Here is a 9,653-nt window from a genome sequence, read left to right as displayed (position 1 = left end):
ATCTTAGCAAACTTATCTAACTCTATCACTCAGCTGTCCCACTTAATACAATCTCCAAAAGAGATGTCTACTAAGGAAGAGTACTAAGAAGGTGATGAGGGGTTCTGCCAGCAAGCTTATAGACCACCTTCCTAGAAACTACTATATGCAAAGCTAAACTATGTCAGTGACTTAAAATAAAAACTCATGTAATCCACATCATAACGTTATGAGATGAAGAATATTATTACCCTGAGTTTTACAAGTTAAGAAACTGAGGCACAGAAATGCTAAGAACTTGCCCCATCACCTGTAGCTAGTAAGGATTTGGACAAGGCATTTGACTCCAGAGGCTGTGCTCTCAACTGCTACCCCATACCACCCTTTCCACTGATATGTGTAAGCAAATCCATGTTATTCCCAGCTTGCATTCTCCTGAGCCTAAAAGGCAAACAGGACCACATAATTGCATCAAACACACAGGAAATATTTTATTAGTTTCCAGATGGAGAACAGGGTAGAGTACAAATACTTCAATAGTAATCCACGGCTCTCCGCAATGAGCCCACTCGGGCACTCGTGGCCCCCCAGTCTTGGTAGCGCCTATAGTCCCCTGGTCTCAGCAGGTACTGCCGTCCCCGGTAGTTGGGCAGCTCGTAGAGGATCCAGCAGCCCTCCAGCACGTGGAAGGAGTGGCTCTCACTGAAGTGGAAGCGGTCATGAAGCGAGGAGCAGTCCTCAGTGATCTCTACCATCTGGCCCCTGTAGTCCTCTCGCTCATAGATCCTGATCCTGTGGGAGCTGGTCTGTAGGTTTGGTAATCAGCAGATGAGGAGGAGTCAGAAAACCTAGCCCTTTGCAACCAGTCACACACCCCACAGGGGGAATGGACATCTCTTTATCTTGTCTATATCAAAGGCGACAAGTTTTAAAGATAGGCAACACCAGGGCAGCTGTGTACAGTTGAATAAGTTGTACATTGCAAAACTGAAGAAGGCATCATTCACCTAGATCAAACTATGCATGGCGTTCCCTAGAGGAACACAACCTATATAAATCATACATGCTGGCCCTAGTTAGTATCATTCTTAAGTAACTATGTATATCTATATTTCTCTGACCTTTATGGGCTTATAGTGGACTGAAGTGATTCTTGGATGGCACAAAAATAATTAGATATTTAAATAAAATTTTTGAAAGGATCCCTTGGAAAAGAAAGTTATAATTTTGATCTCAAGAGTATTAGAAGAAGCTAGTGGGAAAGGAAGCCAAGTTGTTTTTACTTCAGGTGAAGTCGCAGACTGGCGGCAATTGAAAAGGAAAGTCTAGCCCAGGTGACCCCTAGTCCCTTCCATCTACTTTAAGCCCTGCTACTCAAGATCCTGAAAGGCAAGAGCCATCACAAAGATGAGATTTGTTTCTCAGTTCTAATACACACTTCTGCAAGTCTGCTTATGTAATGAACAAACATGGAAGCCAAAGATCATGAAGGAGACCTGCCCAAGACTAAGGGAGCATAAAACCTTTAGAAAAAATGGAAAGTTAGACTTTCTACTTTCATGTCCCTTCCCACAAGGTGCGGATCGTCTCAGTGTCTTCCTGCTCCCACTACTGATAAGTCTTTAGGAGAAGTTCTCACATGCGATTGTCCGCAGGATGAAAGCCAGCTAATAAGGAATCTCCCACGGTTGGGAAAGGACTCACATGTACATCAGTTAATTTGGTCTTCACAGCAGCCTGGTGCATGTGGAGCAACCATTCTAGACTTTTCTTTTTTTATGAGAAGCTAATGCCTGGGGTGTTCAGTCTGTAATTAGAAAAGTCCAGATGGGGAAGGAGAAACCCGGACTTTCAGGTTCTTCCTGCTCCTTTGGGTCCATCAAGGCATGGGTTTGAGTGGGTTTGAGTGGGTTTCACACTTTGCAAAAGCGGCACATTTCCACAGGACTGTGTCATAGATTAGAGAATCCCCAACTGGGATTTCAGGCCACAGGGGCTTGATTTGGGGAACAGTGGGTTTTGCAGAAGCTGCCGATATCATCTTGTTGGTTATTTGTTTTGACTGAACGAAAAGTTGGACTTGATGTTCATAAATAGTTAATATTTAGGGGAAGTGGTGGCTTGCCATGTGCTAGGTACTCTCCTGTCAGCCTTATTCCGACCCTATGACTTAGCTACTTTTATTGGCCCCATTTTACAGATGAAGAGAGAGCAGTAGCCCGAGGAACTAGTCCCAGTACACCTGATGAACCAATTTCAACATGTGGCTTATTCGTCACCTGAGCCATGGACACTGTGAATTTTCCCAGTAGAGGTGAGTTTAATTTTAGCAAAGCAAAATAAACCTTTAAATGAAAAGCATTGCGCCACATTTTCAGTGGAAGAAAACCTTGGAGATATTCAGAAAGGAAAGGAGAACATAGAGCAGCAACAGAAGGCTGCCGCCCGCTAGTCTGAAAGCCGTGTGTGGAGCGCTCATGTGGCGGGAGGACCCAGCAGGGCCTGGGGGGCTGGACTCACGTGCGGGATGAGGCGGCAGGAGCGGACCGAGTCGCTGAGGCCCATCCACTGCTGGTAGTCCGGGTAGTCCCCGCGCCGCAGGAAGTACTGGCAGCCCGCGTAGTTGGGCTGCTCATAGAGCATCCAGCAGCCGCTGTCCACGCGCACCGAGTTGCAGCGACTGAAGTAGGGCTGCAGGTTCGGGTGGTCACTGCTGCACTCGTAGTGGCGGCCCTGGAAGCCCCGGTCCTCGTAGAAAGTGATCTGCAAGGCAAGGGAGGGAAAGGCTCAGAGGCCTGGCCCCAGGCCCCAGCGTGCGGGGGGCCCCTCCTGGCCTGCGGCTGCGCTGGGCTCACCTTCCCCATGGCTGGTGATGGAGGTCAGTGATGGGCCGCAGTGGCGCGCGTCTATATAGCAGGAGGCTGCTGCGTTGGCAGGAACAACACAAAAGGGGCCCGCAGGGTGAGGAGGGGATTTTCTCTCTCTCTCTTTTCTACATAATGACTGCGGGGGTGGGGTGGGGGACTTATTGTATGTTTTCTCTTAGACTCTCTAGTGTTTTCGAATTGATGACCTGTGTTAAAACTGTCACTTGGAGCCTCTGGGGCCTTTAAATGAAGCCTATTTAGGAATTTAAAACTGAGCAAAAGCCCTTAACGGAGTTAATACTTACAATGAAATATTTCAGTTATCTTTTTAAATTTCAAGACCACCTCCTTTTGAGTAACAGAGCCGGGTAGTGACTGAGTCTGAGGTCAGAATGGACCCCAGCATGAGACGTTTTGAATAGAGAGCATTTCTTGGTGTGAGAATCTGGAACATGGGGAAGAACCTGCCTTCTCCATAATACATTGAAAGTAAGATGAGATTTCCCTCCAAAAGGAAGAGCCTCTCCATGACCCTGCAGGCTGACAAGTGGGTACAGCAGATATTGCTAACACTTGAAGAAGGGTGACCAGGGGCTTAGACCCTGAGGCAGCCAGGTTTGGACAAGGGCCTCCACTCTGCCCCCTGGAGACTAGGCTGGACCAGGGCCATCTCCAGTGCCTCAGCTGGGGTGCCTCTCCCAGCACAGGCAAGGAGACCCTCACTTTTGGAATTCATGAGGTCACTCACTGGGGGTTCCAATTCACATGGTAACTTTCTATTTAATAATTTTGTTAAGTGCTAAGTGTATTTGTTTGGATCTAGCTGCTAGTTAATGTGCAAATATAACAAAATTTTAAATCCTACAAAGCTTCTTCCTTCTCTCCCTTTCCCAGCACCAGGCAAGTCCTGGCTGCTTTGCAGTTGAGGCTCTGACTCCAGGGACTGGAGTCTTCTTTCCTCCCCGGGAAGACCAATTCACCCTCCCCCAGCAGCTCCTGGTGCCCTCCTCTCTTTAAAGCAGGCTTTCTCAACCTCAGCACTATTTGACCTTTTAGACCACAACACTCTCTGCTGTGGGTGGCTGTCCGACATTGTAGGTGGGATATTTAGCAACATCCTGTGTATTACCCACCAGAGGCCAGGAGCACTCCCTTCTTCCTTCCCCACATTATGACAATTGAAAATATCTTCAGATACTGGCAAACATCCCTGAGGGGGGCAACCTCACCCCCCCCCGCCATTGGAAAGTACTGCTCTAAAAGTGCCACATGCTTAACATTCTCAGTGATGGTTACTCCACTGCATTAATGGGATGGTTTGTAGGCTGTTGGGAACTGTAGAAATTCCTCAGAGATGATCCAGAGTCACTCAGACAGCCAGTATGAGAGAAAGGCAGTCTTATTTCCCTGCTGCAGCCAGATCATTTTCACTTGTATCTATTTTATATAAACTTTATTTGAAAACAGGATTTTTTACCAGGTAATAAGAATTTTAAAAAATATTTGAAAACCATTGATTTTAGGTATTGTGACTCCCACAATGCCTTTTAAAATGCAAATGCCTTACCCACTAACCACAATACATAATAAAATTGTCATTTTTTTATGTATCAGCATTAATGAATTTCCCAGGACAGCTAGCTAATTTCTTGTGAAAAGATCTTGAGAGAATGAAACATAGGCCTGATAGATTTTGCTGTGATAAAGTCTGGAAACACTGGATCATGGCACCATGCCAAAGAGAACAAGAATGAAGTGAATACCACATGGAAAGTTCTGGACAACCAGAGATTAGCTTATGAAAAGTGGGCCCAGGAAATGGGGTTTGAAGAGCTGGCAAAGAGAATGTGCTAAAAGTGGGCTTGGACAAATTCACAGTCTGGTCCAGAAGCAGATTTCAGTTTGGAGCTCTGGTTTGAGGGACCATTTGTAAATGGTCCTTTATGCTCATTACTTGAAAATGAAATTAGGGATTTATTTGTTTATTTTTCTTAACTCATTGAGGATTAGTTCATTTATTCATGATGCTTTTTAAATTTCAACTTTACCCTCTATCTTCTGACATATAAAGCTTAGAACTGAGTAGATTCCCTTTTAACTAAAACTTTCCAGGAGCCTGAAAATGAGTAGCATTAACTTATACATTAGTTAGGAAATCAGGTGAAAAATTTTATTACTGTATGACCAGAAAGACAAATAGTGTGGAAATACTGGGCACAAACCTTAGCAGGAATATAATGTCTTTTATACCACCTGCCCCCAAAGTGCTACTAGGCACTTAAGCATTATCTCTAAGCTCTTGGGCAAAAAAAACGAAAAACGAAAATCAGTCCACTAAAAGATAGTGCAGAGTAAAATGGGAATTAAGCCCGTCAAATAAAGCATGCAGTACTAAGTATGGCAAGAGAATATGAAGAGTTGAATGGCCGGGCTCTTTCTTCTAAAGACTTACAGCATGTTTTCCCAAAAGGATCTGGCAAACTTTCTTCCAACTGACTGCTTTCTTATTTGAGCCTTTTGATCAGTGTTTATTTTCCCCAAACAAACATCAAATAATGAATTTCCTAGCAATTGTATTCTTTCCTAAAGTATTTTTAAGGCCTCCTGTGGATTAAATATTACAGCCAACAAATTATAATTCTACTCTAAATCATAGGCTATACAATGAAATTCTGTAATTGACTTTGTTTCCATAAGAGGCAACTGCAGTCCCCCAACACTGATCACAGAGAGGTACCAAGTCTCAAATGAGCTATGCAGAGAAATACCAAGTGCTGTTAGCCCCAACGGTAATTAGCTGAGGCAGCAGTGACTCTGTCTGCCACAGTTGTCATTTATCAAGATCTTACAAACCATCTGCAATTTAATATAGGTGTTTGCTTTTAGTAAATTTGTAGCATTCATGCTAATAGCAGAACATAATTTAGAGACAATTCACCTTTGATCAGTTTGTGATAGCTGATGTGAAACGCAGTCTATACGAAACACGGGTAAAAAAGTCCACCCTTTGTGTCAGCATGCTGAAAGAGATGCTAAAAATTAAGTAAAATTTCCAATTTCAAGTTGGGAAAAAAAAGAAGCAAGAAGAGGTCCATTGCATCCAATGGATTTAAAGATAGTTGAATTCTAAATACATCTGTGGTTATACAATATATATATAAAGATTCTGGCTCCATGATGCCTGAGGAGAAAATAAAGTTATGATTAAAGATGTAAGATTATTTTTCACATTTTAAACTTGCAAAGCTATTTTTTTTGCCAAAGGATTAAAACAATACATTTAAAATATCTGATTTCAAGTAATTCAATAAAACCAAGAGAAAAGAAATTTAAAAAATACTCGGGGAGCAAGATTGGTCAATATTTAAAAAATTATTTTTATTAATATATCATGTATTATTTGCCCCAGGGATACAGACTGTGAATCATCAGGCTTATACATTTCACAGCACTTACCATAGCATGTACCCTCCCCAATGTCCATAACCCAACCACCCTCTCCCTACCTCTCCTACCCCCAGCAACCCTCAGTTTGTTTTGTGAGATTAGAAGTCTCTTATAGTTTTTCTCCTTCCTGATCCCATCTTGTTTCATTTTTCCTTCCCTAGCCCCCAAATCCCCCGCCCTGCCTCTCAAATTCCTCTTATCAGAGAGATCATATGATGATTGTCTTTGTCTGATTGACTTATTTCGCTCAGCATCATACCCTCTAGTTCCATCCACGTCATTGCAAATGTCAAGAGTTCATTTCTTTTGATGGCTGTGTAGTATTCCATTCTTTATCCATTCATCTGTCGATGGACATCTGGGTTCTTTCCATAGTCTGGTTATTGTGGAGATTGCTGCTATAAACATTCAGGTGCACATGCCCCTTTGGATCCCTACATTTGTATCTTTAGGGTAAATACCCAGTAGTGAGATTATTGGGTTGTAGGGTAAGATTGCTCAATATTTTTTTATCAGAAAAAAATTTAGCCATTACCTTTCTTTACCAAAGAGTCAATAACTGTTAAACCAGGAACAACAGCACACTTCAGACCAAAAAAAAAAAAAAAAAAATTAAGGCCTAAGCAAAATAAAAACATAAGTAAATGAATATTACAAAAAATTCACGATTCCTATCTTGCCTTCCATTTGTTTGTGCTGTTGTCACTCACGTCTAAGAAACATCAGCCCTTTGACAGAGTATAAATAAGAAATCGAATAATACTGTTGCCCGAAGAAATCTTTGCCAATTGTTTTCTTTTTCCTCTAGGAGCTTTTTATATGTCAATATTAAATAGATAGTTATGTAAATAAGCCTCAGTCAAATAGTCTGCATATATTTTCTGAGAAGGAAAGTAAAAAAATACTTCTAAAACACAACAGAGGTTTTGTTTGTTTGTGTGCAATAGGAAAATGCAAAAAATATTGGCTGCTAGAACAGAAACTTCATACCGCATTCTTAAATTAAGTAATATTGGGTCCTAAAACCCCACAACAGAATGTATGACACTGTATTTGAAAACATATATGTTGTGATATATAACAACATAATGTATAACTAAAATACGTTTCATTTATAATTAGCTATATGGTAGTAAGTAACTCAGAAGGCCTCTCTAGTTTCCTTTTTCTACAAAATGAGGGTGTTCAGTTTAGAGATTCCAGAAACTTTAGAGGTCACCTGTAACACTTAAAATTCTATTCATCACTAAACAAGAAGAGGTAAGTGTCAGCAAGTGCAAAATAGCAAGACTGGTTGTATGATTCGTTTTTATTTTAAATTGAAAATTAGGATACTGAACAAAAGATACACCAGACTTGCATTTGTTTTCTCATATTATTATTTAGTTTAACAGATAAATTAACTATTCATTCATATGCAAATAACCTTAACGGAGAACTATTGATCCTTAGAGGAATTTATTTCAAAGACTGCTATCATCTTTTTTTTTTTTTTTAAGATTTTATTTATTTATTTGACAGAGAGATAGAGAGCACAAGTAAGCAGAGCGGCAGGCAGAGGGAGAGAGAGAAGCAGGCTCTCCGCTAAGCAGGGGAGCCCGATGCGGGGCTCGATCCCAGGAGCCTGGAATCATGACCTGAGCTGAAGGCAGCTGCTCAACCAACTGAGCCACCCAGGCGCCACTCAAAGACTGCTATCATCTTAATGTCGAGACAATTAACTCACCTTGTCTTTGAGAAAAAGAACATAAAGCAGCAGCTAAAATAATTGAATATTTCTTTCCACAGTCCCATTCTAGCTAATACCTAATTTCTAAAATCTGTCTCAAACATTGTCTTCTTCCTATTATTTTTAAATCATTTCCATCAAGACAAGGTACACCTCAACTATTTAAACTGGAATTAAATCACCATCATTATAAAACCTTCTCAACTGAGGAGTTAAACTTTATTCTTTTACTATTATGATTCAGAAAGAAAAGTTTACTCTTAATCAATGTTTATACTATTCTTCACCCAGTACTGTTCTAGGTGACTGGAATATATCACTGCACAAAGTACGCAGAGATCCTTACCTTCTTCAATTTTATTGTAGCCAATGGAGTTAGAGTTTGAAAACAGAAAAAAATAAGTGAATTTCTTTTTAATTTTTTTAAGATTTTTTTTTTTAATTTTATTTGACAGAGAGAGATCACAAGTAGGCAGAGAGGTAGGCAGAGAGAGAGAGAGAGAAAGAAGGAAGCGGGCTCCCCGCCTAGCAGAGAACCGGATGTGGGACTCGATCCCAGGATCCTGGGATCATGACCTGAGCTGAAGGCAGAGGCTTAACCCACTGAGCCACCCAGGCGCCCCTGAATTTTTTTTTTTTTTTTTTTAAGTAGTTTCCACGCCAAGTGTGGAGCCCAACACGGGCCTGGAACTCACGATCCTGAGATCAAGATCTGAACTGAGATCAAGACTTGAACACTTAACCGACTGAGCCACCTAGGTGCCCCACTAAATTTCATTTTTAAATGTGATGACTTATGTGAAAGCTGGTTTTCCACACTGGATGGCAGGATCATGAACTGATATTGTCCCTCTGGGAGCTCCTAGAGCCAGTGAACCTCCTTTTTTGTATAGTTGATTCAGGATTATGAAATATTCTTGTTCCACTCTATATTCTTTTCCTCCCTAGATTCTTGTGAAAAAGTTGCTGTCATTCCTACGTTTATTCCTATGTTTTCTCTGATGACATTTAAAATTTTTACTTTATTATTTTGTTTCAACAATTTGATTACTTTATGCCTTGGAGTGGTTTTACTTTTGTTTATTCTGCTTCAGGGTCATTGATCTTCTTGGATCTGTGCGTTAATAGTTTTCATTAAATTGAAAGTTTTAAGTCACAATTGTTTCTAATTTTTTTATATCTCCTATCATCTTTGGGGATCCAAAGAATACACTAAATTAGATTGCTTGATATTGTCCCCCACATTACTAAAGCTCTATTTTTTTTCAATCTTATGCCTCTTTGTGCTTTATTTTAGCATACTTTATATTGCTGTGTTTTTTAATTCATTGATCTTTTCTTCTAAAGTATCTAATATGCTATTGGTCCCATCCAACACACTTTTCATTTCAGATACAATGTGTTAGATCTTTAGAGGTTCCTTTGAGTCTTTTTTATAACTTACATTTTCTACTCTTTATGTTCATTTTTCTCTACCATCTTTAACTTAAAATAGCTCTTTTTAAAGTATCTGTGTCTGTAATTCCATCAGTGCTATCATTTCTGGGTCTGTGTCCATTTACTGGCTTTTATTATAATTATAAATCATATTTTCCTTCTTCATAACATGCCTGATAGTTCTTGATTGGATG

The 9,653-nt window shown here is 40.6% G+C and overlaps 1 protein-coding gene across 1 annotated transcript; it reads right to left on the bottom strand.

Moving 5' to 3' along the window:
* Positions 1–512: 512 nt before the first annotated feature.
* LOC125095964 (gamma-crystallin F-like) lies at positions 513–2,843 on the bottom strand. The gene is made up of 3 exons (XM_047722537.1): positions 2,835–2,843; positions 2,500–2,742; positions 513–785 (listed from the first exon to the last, which is right to left on the bottom strand). The coding sequence occupies exons 1-3, from the start codon at positions 2,841–2,843 to the stop codon at positions 513–515; spliced, it is 525 nt and encodes a 174-aa protein (XP_047578493.1).
* Between the last annotated feature and the right edge of the window lie 6,810 nt (positions 2,844–9,653).

This window comes from Lutra lutra, chromosome 3, assembly GCF_902655055.1.
Source record: "Lutra lutra chromosome 3, mLutLut1.2, whole genome shotgun sequence".
NCBI lineage: Eukaryota > Metazoa > Chordata > Mammalia > Carnivora > Mustelidae > Lutra > Lutra lutra.
The sequence above is the reverse complement of the archived record's forward strand: the minus strand, read 5'-3'. Positions and strand labels throughout refer to the sequence as shown.